General features: G+C 43.4%; 4 protein-coding genes across 5 annotated transcripts; all 4 read left to right on the forward strand.

The window, feature by feature from the left end:
* Positions 1–372: 372 nt before the first annotated feature.
* Positions 373–2,192, forward strand: apodb (apolipoprotein Db; the record flags this gene model as incomplete). Its single annotated transcript, XM_079292385.1, has 4 exons — positions 373–483; positions 566–687; positions 1,264–1,349; positions 1,945–2,192. The coding sequence occupies 4 exons, from the start codon at positions 373–375 to the stop codon at positions 2,190–2,192; spliced, it is 567 nt and encodes a 188-aa protein (XP_079148511.1).
* Positions 2,193–2,991: 799 nt separating this feature from the next.
* On the forward strand, positions 2,992–4,810 carry otos (otospiralin). Its single transcript, XM_079291571.1, has 4 exons — positions 2,992–3,050; positions 3,187–3,245; positions 3,677–3,700; positions 4,398–4,810. Exons 2-4 carry the CDS (start codon positions 3,194–3,196, stop codon positions 4,583–4,585), a joined length of 264 nt encoding a protein of 87 aa, XP_079147697.1. The 5' UTR covers positions 2,992–3,050; positions 3,187–3,193; the 3' UTR covers positions 4,586–4,810.
* A 550-nt stretch (positions 4,811–5,360) lies between these two features.
* cops9 (COP9 signalosome subunit 9) lies at positions 5,361–8,537 on the forward strand. Its single transcript, XM_079291573.1, has 3 exons — positions 5,361–5,538; positions 6,086–6,158; positions 8,337–8,537. The coding sequence occupies exons 1-3, from the start codon at positions 5,476–5,478 to the stop codon at positions 8,372–8,374; spliced, it is 174 nt and encodes a 57-aa protein (XP_079147699.1). The 5' UTR covers positions 5,361–5,475; the 3' UTR covers positions 8,375–8,537.
* A 2,033-nt stretch (positions 8,538–10,570) lies between these two features.
* Positions 10,571–16,309, forward strand: and1 (actinodin1). Of its 2 annotated transcripts, none has more exons than XM_079292210.1 (7): positions 10,571–10,709; positions 11,043–11,134; positions 12,719–12,763; positions 13,029–13,174; positions 13,580–13,969; positions 14,507–14,758; positions 14,869–16,309. In XM_079292210.1, exons 2-7 carry the CDS (start codon positions 11,062–11,064, stop codon positions 15,871–15,873), a joined length of 1,911 nt encoding a protein of 636 aa, XP_079148336.1. In that variant the 5' UTR covers positions 10,571–10,709; positions 11,043–11,061; the 3' UTR covers positions 15,874–16,309. The 2 variants fall into 2 exon arrangements, with proteins under 2 accessions (XP_079148336.1, XP_079148337.1); XM_079292211.1 differs by having other exon boundaries at positions 10,571–10,704; positions 11,040–11,134.
* Positions 16,310–17,636: the final 1,327 nt, after the last annotated feature.

The following is a 17,636-nucleotide window of genomic DNA, read 5'->3' on the forward strand; positions in this document are numbered from 1 at the left end:
TCCACTATTTCTGAGATAAGAGCTACACAAAGAAAAACGTAGGATTGTTTGATTTTGTGACATTTGTTGTACAAGTATAGATGCTTTATTTCTTACAAGATGTAGTATTACACTTCCAATATATTATCAGACTCACAATGGATACTTTTTTTAAACAAAAGGATCAAACTCAATGCAGCAGAACCGGACACATCGTCTTTTTTATTGTACACATTATTGTTCCTTGTCGAAGCCTCGTGCCCGATTAGTCTTTACTAAGGTGCTGTACTTAAGTACAATTTGAATTGTACTTTCCACGAGTATTTGTATTTTCAGGTGGTAATATTCTCCTTTCTACTCCATCACATTTATTGAACAACTTTACAGATTGAAATGTCTGCAGTCTACCTCGTGCTGCTGCTGCTCCCTCTGGTGTCGGCACAGACCGTTCATTGGGGTCCGTGTCCTACTCCCAAGGTGCAGCCCAACTTCAACCTCCCGCAGGTAAACACACCTTAAAAACAGCCATTCATACACGTGGGATGCACTGAACTGTACAGAACTGATGAAACATCTCTGTGAACAGTATCTGGGCAGGTGGTACGAGATCGAGAAGCTGCCCGCTTCCTTCGAGAAAGGAAAGTGCATCGAGGCCAACTATGCCCTGAGGGAAGATGGAACCATTCAGGTCCTGAACTCACAGTTCTAGTGAGTATTGAGGGATTTTGATGATTGACTTTGGATTTGATTTGAAGTTCGGTGTTCGAGGTTCTACCTTGGAAACAAACCCACTAGTCTAGTTGGCTACATCTCTTCCATCAGACTCTGAGGAATACGCTCATCCACCGTCTTACAGAGAGTTAGATGAGAAGATTTATTTAAATTTAAATAAAGTAAAACAACAAAGATGAACTCAAAATAATTTGACTTCATGGGGTCCTCTTGTTCCACCAGAGAGAATGGCACACAGCAACGCTTTGACACTCACGTGTCGGTTGGATCACCGTATAAATATGCAATGAGTAATAATTATTTAAAATATGAATTATTAGTTATGTGTGGACATTGAGCAGATGACTGAAGGCCTTGTGGTGGCACACCTTAGGGTGGAGTATATGCTCATAATTAAACAGAGGAAAGGACTGAATGTACTGTCGACAAACCTGTATGCTGGGAGATGACAGACTATTTATTCTGTCTTTCTGATTGCTGGGATTGGATTCAACTATTGTCAATTACCTCCCTCTCTCTCTCTCTCTCTCTCTCTCTCTCTCTCTCTCTCAGTAAAGAAAAGGTGAGTGTAGCCGAAGGGACTGCAGTGGTTCAGGACCCGAGAGAACCTGCCAGACTTGGAGTCAGCTTCTCGTATTGTGAGCACTCTTCTTCATCCTCATCCTCTTCACATGTTGTTTCTGTCGTCTTTGCTGTTGTCTTCCTCCTCTTCTTGTTCTTTCTAGTTGTCAGTCGATGTCCTTTTTCAGCCAACTTGAGCATGACATCACTGTGACGTTTAGGGGACATTGTTAGCATTGAGCTCCTCCTCACAGGGCTGCTAGCACGGCTATAGACACTTAGTCTTGGGTATACGCTGTTCTGTATCATCAATATGCAGATGATACTTTAATTTATTTATGTGTCTTGCACCTAAAAAAAATCATCGTACCGTTAGTTCTGTATTCGCATGTACAAACTAAATCAAATATTTCCAGTTGAGTTTTGTGTTTTTTCTTCTCGCTCAACAGGGTTTGGATCAAGTTCGTCAATGTTTCAGATCTCGACTATGAGCGAGTAATCCTGTCTCTGTCGTTCTCTTCCCGTTCATTTTGTTTTGAATCTTGCTCAGACGCCTCTGTTTCATAGTACATGTAGTTAATTGGGTTGCATTAGTTTATTTAACAAACTGTTTTATAAACTCTGCTTTACAAACACCTCACTCTCTCTTGCCTCTGTGACTTTTGCTCCCAGTTTCGCCCTACAGCCCTTACTTGGTTGTGAGCACAGACTACAGCAGCTTGTCCATCGTGTACTCCTGCACCAACGTGCTCAACATTTTTCACGTGGACTTCGCCTGGATCCTCAGCCGATCACGCTTCCCTCCTCCGGAGACCGTGAAATACGCCAAAGAGCTGCTGACCAAGGAAGGGATCGACCTGTGTAGGATGAAGCCCACCGATCAGATGGGCTGCCAGGATAAAGGATTCTCCAGTAACTAGTCACAGCCCGGGGCAGGGCTCCATACTGGATCAACAGTATCTCAGTATGGTTTGCTTTGATTCCCAGTACATCACCCAGGCCTCATGTTGTAACTATTCCTCATATGCCGAACAAAAACAAGTTAAATCTGCTTGGTTTACAGATATTAAAACATTTAACGTGTGTTTTATTTTAAATTCTGTCGTAACTGCTCTGTGCTTTAATGACTGAGGGAATGGTATTTTTGTAAACTTATTAATAAACACCAATGCTCAAGAAATTTACAAGTGGAATATTGAATTGTGATGTTAGGACATGTTGCCTAATGTTACATAATAGATAGTGTAGCAATGAAACAAAGCATATTCGTGGTGATGGTGCAAATCTTGTACTCTTTGACCATTAAAGCTCTATTCATGAAGCAGATCATTTGGTCAATCTTTATTTATGTATCGAGTACAACAAGGAGGAGATGGCAGTAATGTAATGTCCAAAAGTTCCACAGTAACTGTAGGAAGAAAACAAATCAGTGGAATATCCTATAAGTAGAGGAAGAGATGTTTCTTTTCTAAAGTCAAGCCTTGTAATTCTGATATGACAAATGTGCATTAATGAATTAATTCTTAATTAGGTGCTAAAACATATAACATTATTGAGAGGGCAATATGTGGACCTCGAGAAAAATGGAAAAGGCTTTGCTGTGTGTGTGTGTGTGTGTGTGTGTGTGTGTGTGTGTGTGTGTGTGTGTGTGTGTGTGTGTGTGTGTGTGTGTGTGTGTGATCCACTGGCTCTTCCTAAAGCTCCCCACACAACAGACCACAGTCAACCAGCAGCTGAACAGCAGCACCTCTTTGCACGGCTTCACAAATCATTTACAGGTAAAACATCTCAATGTCATTTTACTCTCACTAAAAAAGGTTTTTTTGAGGCAATAGGAATTATTATACTGCATGTTGTTATAGACTGACCGGTGGATTAAAACAGAGAGCATCACATGCATTTCTGTTCATTCAGGGGGAAGATGAAGCTGTTGGTCTGTCTCAGTGTTCTCCTCTGCGCTTCTCAACTCACTGGTGAGTTATTTAATCTGTAAATTACGAATTAATTAATATTCACTTGAATGCTCGTTGTAACTGAAGTTAAGTTTGTTTTAATGTAAAAACATGTAGATGTGAAGTAATAAAACCCAATTTGATACATGCATGTATAAATGTGCACAGCTGTGTATAAATCATGTTTAATTCTCCCAGATGTGAAAGTGCTGCATCTGTACGATCTGTTTTTGGTGACTGCATGTGTACAAAGAGGACTCTGTGTAATGGTGAATTCTTTCTGCTTCAGACTGTGCGGGTGTGTGTGTGTTTGTGTGTGTGCGAAATCGTCAGCAATAATATTTGAACGCTCAGTGCAGTTTTCTGCACTTGAATCCCGTCTTTGTGCATGGGAAGCCTTGGAATGCTTGGGAATGTTAATATTCTCTCTCTCTCTCTCCCTCTCCTCACAGAGGCCAGAGTCATCCCAGAAGAAGGTAAAATATATATATACATATAACACATCTCCTTTTAGATGTCTTCATATTTTGCAACAAACACAAAATGCCAGATATTATAGTTTTCCATCTCTTGGCACTGATGACATTCACACAAAGACTTCAAGCTGAAGTGAATGCACACTGCAATAGTCCAATGCTCCAATGGGCAAGTTTAATTTACTTTATTTTGGTTGCTTTAATCTCAGACACACACAACGTATTAAAAAGTACAAAAGTACAGTATACAGTTGTAAAAGATGGAGCTCATTATCAGTATTTAAGATACTGCTGGGCAGCTTAATCCATAATAATACATATTTTATTAGTTGATTTATATTTTGTATTAATAATCTAAATGTTGCCTTCCAAAATGTAGGGGAGTAGATTTTAGTATTACAGAGTATAAAATGGAACTACTGAAGTAAAGTACCATGTCTTTGTACTTGAGTACAGTACACATGTTGAGTGGAGGTAGTTCTCCTTTTCTTCAGTGGATAAACTTGCTCTTCATCTCTTTCACATATATGAGCTACACGTTCACACCCTCTCTCTGAGCGTTGTGTAAAGGCATTCTGGACATTTTTCAAATACACTGACTGAACTAACGGAACCTGACCAGCAGAATATGGAGTATGACAGTACATGAGAGAGGAGTTATGCTTTAAGTTGTCTCCTGTCTTTCCCTGATCTTTAGGGCCTGATGAAGAACCAGCAGCTGTTCCTTACTGGCCCTACTCCACCTCTGACTTCTGGAACTACATTGAATACTTCAGATCCATCGGCGCCTACAACCACATCAACGAGATGGCCCGGACCTTCTTCGCCCACCAGCACCTCGGAGACACGCTGGGATATGAGACCAACGCAGGACACGAACACTGAAATGGGGCTGGATCCAGGAGGAGGAAGAGGCGGGGAAAGAGCTAATGTGACACCCTGCATGAATAAAAAAGGAATGCATTTCTGAGATGGGAAAGATGACGAGGAAATCAGGAAATTAATATGGAGTCATAACATAATGGGGTGAATACTTTGTGATGAAGTATATCACTGTATAGTCATAGTATGTAGCCCTTTTGTAGGTGATTGTGTGTTATCTTAATGTAATGCGCCACAAATAAATAAAACAATTTCCAAATATTTAATGATTTTTTGTTTTTTATTCAAATTCTTCTCAATCAATTCCTCTTTTCTTTAATTTAATTAGTTGTCTTCTTTCCTCTTATATATATTTTTCGGAACTTATGATCAAGTAATCCTAATTCAAGTAATTCACGATCAAATAAATGTTAAATCACTTTTCACGTTGTTCAGCGATATAGCCTAATATATAAGCCACGCCCCTTTCAATGCAATGCATTATATTACTACTTTGTTAGTACAATTCGGTAATATCGCATTACCCTCGATTAAATCAAAATTGTGAATGCATTTTTATTTCAAATTTTCTGATCCAGAAATAATGGCTCACCAACATGAATCTCTTGTAATCAAATAGAAGAAATTTAACTAACGTGAGGATTTAATATTGTAAAATATTGTAATGGTTAATATTAATTTGGTTAACAGTTACGTGGACAGACTGCTCCTCTGTGTTTTGTAACTGCAAAATAAGAGCGGAACGATTGAAACAAGCTAGTTAGACTCGGCCGAGCACAATTGGGTGCTGCACACGTTTGTTTTGTTTACCCCAGCTAGCCACAGCTAGCCACAGCTAGCCGACAGACTCAAAGCCACACACATCTTTGAAGCTGAACTGACACTAGAACACGATGAAGCCCGCAGTGGACGAGATGTTCCCCGAAGGAGCCGGACCGTACGTGGATCTGGACGAGGTGCGTTTATAGATTTGGACTGAAAAACAGCGACATAATCGGGCTAATGCTAGCTAGCTTACTAACGTTAGCGCTGTAATGCTCTAAAAATGTAATGCTTTTAGAGACAGTTGATTTTCAGCCTTTCTGGTAAATAATAATACTCGTGATGATAATGCATTGCTTTTAAATAGCGCGATTTGCACACAACGAGTAATAAATGTTACTTGTCCTACCAGGCTGGATCTGCCAGCATATGTAGCTTTAACTACTTCCATAATGCGCAGTTTCTTCTTCTTCCTCTTCTTTGGGGAATGCACAGTGTTTGCTCTACCCTCGTGTGTGTTATTAGGTGAATGTGGGGAAGTTACTACTTTCCCAGCAAAGGTTATAGTGAGACACACATTCAACCTGCCACTAAACGTATCCCCCTCTCTATAATGTCCCACCACCAGACATGACGTCATAGTCTGTCCCCCAGCAGCGTCTGTATCCCCGTTTACATTTAAACAATGTGTGTGAGATGTGCTAATGCTTTAACACTGGTTGTACTGCTGTGTGTTAACAGGCAGGAGGCAGCAGCGGCCTGCTGATGGACCTGGCAGCCAATGAGAAAGCAGTGCACTCTGACTTCTTTAACGGTCAGCCACACTTTTCTCTCCTTTTTTACCTAAATCATCAAATATGTTCCTCTTAAGTCACCTGTTCTTTAGTATAGCAGTAGCATGTCAGCAGGATGCCATTCAATGAGGAGGAAGCTTGCAGAGTTGAACACAAATCTTCTTTTATTTTGCACTTTTATTCAGGAATAGACTGAAACTCAAACAATCAAAGCTACATGACGTGATGCAAGAAAAGAAGCAGCAAAATACTCCTTTGAGTCTCATATGTGTTGAAGAAGTAAAGCCCCTCTAGTGCACCGTTACAAGTGTTGGTAACTAAAGCGAGTGAACCATTATGTTTTGTTTCTGTCCCGTTGCTTTATTGCCCATATTTGTCAGCAGACACTCACGATTTTAGACGTGAATTTGCTGTGTTTACGTGCATTTAACTTAACTCAACATTCCTGACTTTTGGTAGTTATGTGACATCTGTAACATCATGTAAAGGAGGAACTCTGTTGCCTTTTAATTATCAAGGGATTAACAGAAACCTGTTCACCACACATCAGCTCTGGCTAATAAAGAAACCTTTAAAAGCATCTTATCACCAGGAAAGTTCCCAATGGAACATTAACTTCAATACACTTTTCAGGACGGACATAAAATGGTGAAGAAGAGAAACCAGATTATTGAAGAACTGCATGAACGGGAGTTTTAGTTTCAGCATGTTGACCAGTTTCTTGTCTTAACCTCATTGTCTTCTCAAAGACCCCGTAAACACCCGTTTCACAGTCCTAAACACACACAAGCAGATGCACTTAAACACTAATCTGCTTTCTGTCTTCCTGCGTCGGCTTCAGGCAAAACTATTTGGGCTCAGCGGCACATGACCCAGAGAGAAAAGAGCTGATTGTTAAAAAGGAGGAAAGAAAAGAAAGAGGGAAGCTTAGAGGAGGAGGGTAAAGTGAGTTTTATAGTTACTGTCAGACTGAGACTCAGCGGGACACCTCGCCAGTCAGCTGCTTTAAAAACACACACACACACACACACACACACACACACACACACACACACAGTGAATTCTAAGCTCGTGGCACTAACAGGGAATTGAGTCCTATAAAGAACCCTTCATGCTGTTTAACATGTGCACTCAAAGCCGTGTTTCATCTGAAGATAGACACACAGCTGAACACAACATAAGGACACAGTGTTCAAAATGATGCAACTTAATGGCTCCTCGTTTGCCTTTTCACAAACATCTTCGACGAACACTATTTTGTCGACTAATCGAGTAGTTGATTTAATCGACACCACTTTAAACTTTGTTTATCAGAGATGTGCTCATACGTTTCTGGGAAAGAAGTCATTCGGCATGAAAAATTACTAATCGACGAAAGAAACCTCAGTCGAGATCAAAACAACCGATTAGTTATATCGAAATACTCATTTAACATTCAACAAGAGGTGAGCCAGGATTAGAAAACAGGAAAAGACTTTTTATACAACGAGGGTGATTATTTAAGACCTTTTAATTTGGTTCTTTTATCTTTGATCTAGAAGAAGACTCCCCGTCCCTGCTGCTGCAGTGACTTGTGTTAATAGTTGCAAGGGGTTATGGGTAGCCGAGGGGCAGCTGTTTGACTCGCTGCCTGTCCATTATTAGGCTAAAACAGGAATGTCCTGTTCCTGGGAACCACTCAGACATGAAAGAAAGAGTTTCTCCAACAAAATCACTTTCAGCCGATGGACATTCTGGTAAATGTATAGATATTTAAGATGTTGCTACGCAGCCTACAAACGGCTATATATATATATATATATATATATATATATATATATATATATATATATATATATATATATATATATATATATACACATATACACACACACGTGCAGCTTTTTAGATAACGCTGAAAGATCCTCGCTGCAGACAGCTCAAAGCCCCGCCAGCCAGGTGATTTGTTTTACTGGACTTCATGAATAACGTTGACTTGACTCGAAAGGTCAGAATATAATTTACAGCAACCACAAACTCACAAAAGTGTTTCTCAAACATCACACGAGAAGCGTTCATATTCAGACTTGGAGGCTGTGATTTAAGAAGACATGATGTATTGCATAATTAGCTGAACGTGTAGGCGTTGAGGGGAAACAGCTGGACTCATTCTAACCCTTTTCTCTCCATCCGGTGTTCTTGCTTTTTACGGCCTGCAGACTTCGAGGATCTGTTCGATGACGATGACCTGCAGTGACGCCAGCAACTGACCTCCTGCGTGTTCCTGTGAACGTGTGAAGAAGAAAATAAATCATGAAAATGGGCTTATTCTTAAGTTCTCTCTTATGTGTACAGCCCCCTCCTCCTACATGTCACTCACCACCGTAAAGAAATAAAGATCTTTTTTTTGTCTTGGTGAACCAGGTGTCTGTGAATCCCTCACATTCCAGCGTTGGAGTAAATTATGAGTATGGTTTTGTCGTCGTCGTGTTCGAATCTGCTCCCGTCTGGATTGCAGGTTTGTGGGCTCGGTGAAACACCTGTTAGCAAACTTAATTACAAACGAGATACGGCGTTAACACGGCCGCTAAATGTTCAGCCGTGGCACGGGAAAATGTGGAAATGCTACAAAAGAAAACGCAGAGCAAATAAAGTGTTCATGTGTGGACTTCAAATTACATTTGAATGAATTGAGTTTGGACTTTCCCTGAGGCGACGCAGGCCCACGTAAACCTGCTGCATGTGTCGGCCTGAAGATAAGGAGATGGAGAACTTCACATTAATGTATTCACACCACGCATGTACATTGCAGAATTGACCCCCGGGCAGAGAGCGAGGTTCCGTTTAGGTGCTTACAGTTCATGGCCAAAAGTATGTGGACGCCCCAACGTTACACCAATGCGCCATTGTTGAACATCTCGTTCCTGAGACGTGCACATTACTCTGGAGCGTCCCAGTTCTTCCACACCAAACTAGGAAAAGCATTTGTTTTATGGACCCGACTTGGTGCTCTGGGTTATTGTGGCGTTAAACCAGAGCACGGCCTTCCCCTGACTGCTGCCACACAATTGGAAGCACACTGCATGCTGCGGTACTCCGAACTTAAAGGGCCTGAAAAGACATTTTTTGAATCCATTTTCTTTCTGTGAGCAACAGATTCCTCCACGAACGCAAAATATTTCTGCCAAAATTACGGCAATTTGATCATTTCACATGCAAGATTCCTGTAGTTTTAGTTTTTCTCCTCTGCTCCTGGCTCTGGTTTGAAGTAGGCGGGGCTTGTTGGCACCGACCAGAATTTAACACGTTTTGAACCAAAATGTTTGATAGTTTTGAGTGTTTAAAACTTCTTTTAGGGCATTTCTATGATTTCCCTTAAATTGCAACTGTGGGGCCGAGCACAAACTGTGTGTAATATTGGAGCTGCTTTTTCAAAGTACTTTGACTTCAACAGTGTATCTCATAAAATCGGAAAATAAAGAAGTTTAGCGTCTGTGTCTTGCGTAAGAGCCAACGTTCACAGGGTGACCACTTTCCCAAACTCAGTACATCCAAAAATAATAGAAAGATGTATCTCTTTGAACTTTAAGACAGCGTTTATAAACCTATTGCATCCCCTTCAAACATGATTTATTTTGGGTTTAATGACTTTTGGTGAGAAAGAGCAGATTGCAATTTTGCCTCAAACCTGATAGAATGTCTTCAGAAGCCGGCCTGGACACAAACCTCATAAGACTACAGAGTGTTATAACGGAGTTACAGGCCAATGCTGTCAGATGTGCTGATATTACACATCACAGCCCAGAGACCCAAATCTCCGTGTGTGTGTGTGTGTGTGTGTGTGTGTGTGTGTGTGTGTGTGTGTGTGTGTTACAAGGCTGGCATGCCTGAACACAGTTAAACTGAGGAGGAAACTGTAGATTATCAAATTCCTCATGTGTAGACCAGCTGTCCTGCATGTGTGTGTGTGTGTGTGTGTGTTCAGGTTTAGACAGAAGCTGTGGTTTGGCCCTCTGAGAAGTGCTTATGTGGCACCTCAGCTCCCCTTCATTATTTCCTGATGTTGTGTTTCTTCTGTCTTTTAGGTTTTCTCACTTCGGAGAGATTGTTGCATCAAAAACACACCGTGTTTGATTTCTAACCTTAAACGTGAATTAATAATCAATCGTGTTCAATTGAGAAATGCCACATGAGACCACTTCTCATACCGCTTCCCTCCACGTCTCCATCTCTGCTTCGGGCCCTCCCACCTTCCCTCTCTTCCGGTCTTTAATTACGGTGCCTCCAATTGGCTGAGACCTTCTGACCGGTCTAACCAATCACGCATCTTGTTGAGGTGTCCTGTGACCCCCTCAGGTGGTCCCTGCTTGGGTTTTTTTTCTGCACGAGTGTTAATGAACGGACTTGGTTTAAAACCTTGCCAGATTTCTTCGTCGGGGCAGTCTGTCAGAAAGGCCGGAGGGACCGGGTGCACCAGGAACCTCTACACATACACACTTAGTGTTTGAGCCCAGGTGGACTGAGTCACCTGGTCTGTCGGCTTCATTTGAGTCCACATCTGCATCCGCAGACAGAAGATAAGATAATCAGAGGTAAGAGACTCAACTCAGAATCAGGTAAGAACTAGCACTGGTCTGGGGTTGTAAAACTGACCACCTTGCAACAGTGATTTAGAAGGTTTGTACGAGCCTCTGCTCTCTTGAAGGTAACAAACATCTCTTTGGGCTCTGAATCTGAGAGGATCTGCGTCTGAAGATGCAGCTGTTTAGGGAATTGTTTAAAATAGCGTAACTAGTGGATAACACATCATTTTACTACACCTGACCTAAAATCTGTTGTGTGCTAAGAGTTCAAGGCACAAGACGTGATGAGGGGCAGGTTTTGGTGCAGCAGAGCATCGTTTTGACTGTCGGTGTCTTTGGCAGGAGAGGACGAGGTCAAGTCATGGCTGGAAGGAGGAGAAGCAGTTTCTCCGGCGTGTTCGTCACAACGCTGCTGGCTGTGATTCTGCTGCCTGGTGAGTACAGCAGACTGCAAACATACTCCAGTGAGAGAGTTGAAAATGTTGATAAAGTAAAAGTTTGAAAGTACTCAATGCAGAAAATGAGCTCCATTTTGAAACTTATTTTTACAAGGAGGCCATGATGGCTGCTTAAAAGCTTCACCACATAAACACACAGATAACAGACTTAAAGCTAAATGTTAAAAACAACATTCCCATGAAAGAGAAACTCATCAAAAAGAGGGTTTTACAAGCTCATCATACGTTTCGTATCTTAGCCGGTGCTGGAAAAAGTGTTCAAATTGGAGTAGTATGAAATTTAAAATTGAAATACATTTAATAAATACTGAAGTCAAAATTAAACTTGCGTACTTTACTTTGCATCGCTGGTTTTAGCGGATAGATTTTCCACAAAATAATTTGCTTGATATTCACATTTTATTTCTGTATTTTGTGCCTCTGTTTGCTTTGTTACCTTGATTATTTAAAACTCTTCATAAATCAATTTGACTTGCGATGCAGCTTCACAATCTAACTCAAGGCTGAGGGGTTCGTTAGACTGCAGGGTCTGTGCCCGTCACCGTGCACGCAACTGTTCTTCATGTACATCATCATGTGGCTCTCTAACACAGCCCGTGGTGCTCATAGATCATTATAATGTTTCAACATGAAGACAGGTTTCTCCTTCACCACCTGTTTCCAGTTTGCTCTCTACATGACTGGCATATTTACGAAGGGGCGGGTCCCGTGCGTCCTTTGGAAATGGTTTTTTAAATCGCACTGGTTAAAAGGGGAAAAAGGGAGCAACGGTAGGATCGGTCTCTTTCATGTAAACAACGAGTACCTGTCAGCATCACCTCCTGCTCGGCCCTCTTAAACCTCCAGATGTTTCCAGATGTGCCAGCCAGTTTTTTACAGGCTCGTAAAAACCAAACCTCCTCCTCCTCCTCCTCCTCCTCCTCCTCCTCCTCCTCCTCCTCCTCCTCCTCCTCCTCCTCCTCCTCCTCCTCCTCCTCCTCCTCCTCCTCCTCCTCCTCCTCCTCCTATTAATCCCGTCAAAGGTCATCAGAACTCTTTTTTTGAAGCAGGAGATTGATGTTTTTTCTATTTCCGACACGCGTCACATGACCCTGAATTATCCCCTCTGGATCTTTTAAACCAGTCATCTGTTCCCCTCTTGGTCTTCCTCCTTTCCCTCCTCTTCCTCCTCCTCCTGTAAGGCATTAACACCTTTTCCCTGTGGAGATGAAAGAAACCTGGAGCAGAGCTGACTCTGCTGGTCTCTCAGCCGCACACACACATGTGTGCGCACAGCTCTTTGAAAGCGCACCGTGGGCTGCGATGTTACAGGCTCACCTATAAAATGTACAAAGGGCTGCAGTCGACCAGCGTTTCAGGCACAGCCCATTACCCTATTTAATGAACGCTACCTGCCTCTAAGTGTTTGAGGTGTAATGTCAGACATTATCGCTGATGAATTACAGACACAATTTAAAAAAAGGTCAGAATAGAAAGAGTAAGCAATTTTCAAAACTTAATCTCGACTTCAGCAACTTCTGGAATTTACATCTGTTTTTGATTTTTCTCTGTTTTTTGTAGCATTCTTGTCTGCTGGACCAATTGTGAAAAAGGCGGAAGGGGATGGTAAATATGTGTTTTCTTTACCTCAGCATGTGCTTACACACGTACGTGTTTGTTTCTGCAGAGTGACTTAGCCAGGGGTGAAACCAATATTCTTGACAAGTAAAACGAATTGAGGGCTTAATATGATGTCTAACCCCCAAATATATCAAGTTTGATGTCTTGAATAAGTTGTTATGAACTTTAAAAGTCAGGAGAAAGTCCTTGAACTTGATGTGAGCACAAGAAGCCTCTCAGCAGCGCCTTCACTTCTCTTTCCTCCCCTCAGCGGGAGACGGCATCCAGGAGAGTGCGGCTGATGCAGCGCTTCACAGGAAGCTGATCAGAAACCGCAGGAACATCAGCTGGTATAAACAGAACTCAGACTTCTGGGGCTGGTACAAGTACTTCACTGACAACGGCAACCAGGAGGCAGTAAGTACACACACACACAGACACAGACACCTGCGAAAGAAAAAAGACTTTCCACCTTAAGTCTATCTGTTTAATACCAAAGGATTCTATGTTGTCGAATAAAAGGAGGCTGTTAAAGTTCCCCTTTCATAGATGTTACAATGGATTCCAATCATAAGTGTTGCTCTGAACAATATTTGCATATTAACAATGAGTCAGATAATGTGTAATGTGATAAACCCACAGAGATCTATCACTCATCTCTGTAATTAGCATGGATTTAAGAAGACTACAGCTGCTGTACCATCTTTTAAGATTATTTGACACTAAATACAATTTAGGGTATCACTTCACAAGTATCGTTTCCAAACCGTGCCCATGCATCGCCTGAAACAGCTCACCAATAAACTCATCCTCCCCTCTCAGGTTCAGGAGATGGACCGCATCTACCTGGCCTACCTCCAGAACAAGAACCGTGCTGAGGGGCGTCGCTCCTACAAGGCCTACTTGCGCCACTTGGGGGATGTCTACAAGTCCTGCTCCGATTCTGATGACCCCAACTGCGTGGCTTACTACACCAGCAGGCCCAAACCTAAGCCAGAGGCCCCCAAACCTGCACCTGTGAAAACCTGTGACCCCACCAAGGAGGCATACTGCCTGTACGCTGCTTTGGTCCAGGGAAAGAGCCCCTACCAGCCTCTGGTGCTCCCGGCTGTCGCCCCAGCCCCTCAGTACGCCCGCTCCGCTGCTCCAGCGAAGGACCCACAGTCAGGGTATCACTACCACGCTCCATCCGCAGCATCCTTCCTTTCCAAGGTATGCTTCCACAAAGTGTTTATACTCCAACGTACTGGATAATCCAGTCTCATGGTTAGAAGGATATGATGCATCTGGAACAGAGAAATACAATTCATCACAATCGGACCACAAATATCACAGTGTTCCTCAAGACTACTCTTAATATGACCATGTACATTTAAGGTATTTTAATAGATTAGTAGATTGAGGTTCAGCAATTTACTTAACCTCAGGCTGTTGCAGAGAGTTGCACCTGTGGCAAAGATTTGCATGTTAAAGTGTGTAGGATTTGAACATTTTGGACTTTAGTGCCCCCTGTGGTAGTTTAAGGAGACGCAGTGACCGTGTTTTCCAATATGGGAATGCTGAGAACGAATGGCTGAAAAAAATCGTGCAATCATTTTCACCGCACTTGCCTTAAAGTTTTGACAAAATCCCAAACTATTCTTATCAAAATAAGTTCAATGGTAAAATATCTGCATACAGTGGCCTTAAACCACAAGATGCCTCAATAACATCATTCAACCATCTCTCCCTGTGTCGTTCATGGTTTAGGAGCAGAAGTCTGAGCTGCTGCGTATCTGCGCCTCTGATGATGTGGAGTGCCTGCAGTACCACTTGAAAGCGGCCTACGGGTATTCCCCCTCTGCCGGACCCCTGCCTTCCTACGCCCACCTTGGCTGTGACGCCAGCAAATACCCCAACTGCAAACCCAAACCGGCGCAGAAAGCCCCATCTGGTCTCTACCAGCAGTACCCCAACTGCGATCACCGGGACCCCCGCTGCGCCCACGCTGCCTCCCTTGTGGTATGCTTTAGTTTATTGTCGTCTCATCGGCTGCTTTCCGTGTGTGTTTTCATTTGCATCTGTGCTTTGATTATAACGACTTCTGTTTCTACTGTGATGCGTTTCTCCAGGCGCCTCGTGCCCCCAACCCTCCTGCCGCCGCTGGCCCTGGATCCTGCAACCCTCTTTATGAAGAAGGCTGCAACCCTCTTACCGCCACCAGATTCGCCACTCCCCCTGAGGCATATCAAAATGAGGAAGGAGATGAGGCTGCTGCCATTCGTGCCGCTCCTGTTGCGCAGAACGACCCCTATGCTATGTTCAGGGATGCTTATGCTAACGCTAACAGAGTCAATGATCCCTATGCTATGTACCGCCAGGCTAGTGCCCCAGCTTCTCCTCCAGCTAATGACCCATACGGCATGCTGCGCAAATTCATGGCCCAAGCTCAAGGTGACAACCCATATGCACGCGTGGAAGCTTCTCCACGCATGGAGGCTGCTCCGGAGACCAACCCCAACGATCCTTTCTTCGCAACCCGTGAGGCGGCGGCTGCTATGCATCGCCGCGGCCATCCCTCCGCCAGGCAGCAGTTCCCTTTTCCCAATCATGAGGAGCCTGCCCAGGAGGAGCGCCACCCTCTGGGCCCCCCAGGTAAAACCAAGGAGGGCTATGACTGCTTCATCGGCTACGATCGCGAATGCTACCCCGTGAAGCCCACCGAGCCTCGCGCCGGACTTCACCGCCGCATGCCCTACCCCGCCGAGGCCTACGAGCCCCACCTGAATGCCGACGGCACCCGCAACGGAGTCCTGGAGCCTTCCAACCCACACTGCGACCCCGAGTATGACCGCGACTGCCGCCTGCGCCGCTTCGAGTCTCAGCCCGAGGCCCAGCCTGAGCATCACGCCGAGGAGGACCACAGCCAGGGGGCAGCAGAGAGCGAGCAGCAGCCGGAGCAGCAGGAACAAGAGCAGTACGAGGCGGAGCCCTACCAGAGCGGGCAGGAGGAGCCTCACATGTCCTACCAGCCACAGGGTATGACCAGCCTCCAGGACATACTGAGGCGGTACGAAGACCAGTACCCTGAGCAGGAAGATCACAGAGCCTATGCAGACGACTACCGCAAGAAATAAACATGCTAACAAACACGTGCATGCAGATGGACATGAATACACAGTCCCAAGCATTCTTGTAGCTTAGCCATTGACCGCCTCACGCAGTAAGTCCTACCTGGACCAGATATGGGACACGAGAGAAATCTATGGACCCAATGAGCGAGTACGTGCACGTACAGCCACACACACCTTCCAGCTGTAGGAGCAGAGAGCCGAGGGTATTCCAGCGATGTGTTCGTCTCTTTAGCCGCTTTAGACCTGTTGCTTTGGCCTATCGCTTTCCAGTGTCCACCCCCTCAAACCACTCGAATGTGTAATGACTTCTCAATGCTCAGCTTTACTTCTGCATCTATGCATCTCACATTTTTTGAAACTGTTCGTTACATTTTGTCAGTGATGGATTATGTAAAGAAATTTTCATTTTGAATGTTCTAATAAAAAGCTGTAGAAAGCTGTTTTTGTATTTCATTCATTGGATCTTGACATTTGACTCTTGATTGATTCCCTTGACTCAACGCAACCATACCAGTCCTCTGACACAACCGAATTACAAAGCAAAAAACATGTGTCTATCTACTTCATTGTTAATATCACTTTTAACTGCTAATATCACTTTTATTATTACTCACATTACCATTTCATACTACCGATACCATTAATGCACATTATTGACCTGCTTCTTCACCAGAGTCTCTGTGCTTTCTCGCCTCACAGGTTCCTGTGTATCCGGGTTTACCTGGACCAGGTCTTGCCTCCTGTCGTGGTTGTGTCATACATTGAATGTGCTGTAATGACATTGAATGTGTTGTAATTCACTATCCTGTTCTACACATGACATCATTGCACTTCTGTCCATCCTGGGAGAGGGATCCCTCCTCTGTTGCTCTCCCACAGGTTTCTTCCTCTTTCCTCCCCGTTAAAGGGGTTTGTGGGGAGTTTTTCCTGTTCTGATGTGAGGGTTCCGGGACAAGAGGATGTCAAATGTGTACATATTGTAAAGCCCTCTGAGGCAAATTAGTTTTGTGATTTTGGGCTCTCCAAAAATAAATTGAATTGAATTGTTCTTACATAGGTTGGTGTAGACTCATCGATTTTAAGAAAATAATGAATTGATTCTACAGCCTCTGTGAGGCTGAGCTTGATGCTAATGTCACAATAACATTGTGACCATATAGTATGCAGGTGTAATGTTCACCATGATCACCATCTTAGTTTAGCTTTTTAGCTCGCTAATCTTTTCTAAATAGCAGAAAACAAAGTACAATTGAGGACGAGGGGGATTTCATTAGTTCTGCAAAATGGTTAAATTAGTTAAATAGATTTAGAATTTCAAAAATGTACGAGAATTTGCAACTCTGTTTAGTCTTAAAAAGTTGCTCACATTGTGATTTCTGACACAAGCTGATATTTGGAGCAAACACTTGAACTTACAGAGACTTGACTGCATCTCGTCTTTTTAGAAAGTCTCTGCCTCTCTGCTCCCGTCTCACACTTCGTGTTTTGCCGTGTTGGTTTTCTCAAGCTCCAAACAAACACTGCTCGCCGCGACCCTCCTCATGCTGAGGCTTGATGTCATCGATCCGAGAGCTCTCAGACACAACAGCAGCAGCAGCCATTCAGAGGTCCGAAAGGGAAGATCTTGTTGTGCCGCTGCAGAAAACTTCAGACGTTATTCAGCTGCAGAAGAATTCCCCACATGTATCGGCATCACCATGGGTCCGTCTAGCAAACAAGAAAACATCATTGGCCTAAAGTTACTGACTGTTATATCTAATGTCCCT

This window comes from Melanostigma gelatinosum (assembly GCF_949748355.1).
Source record: "Melanostigma gelatinosum genome assembly, chromosome: 20".
In the NCBI taxonomy this organism is placed as follows: domain Eukaryota; kingdom Metazoa; phylum Chordata; class Actinopteri; order Perciformes; family Zoarcidae; genus Melanostigma; species Melanostigma gelatinosum.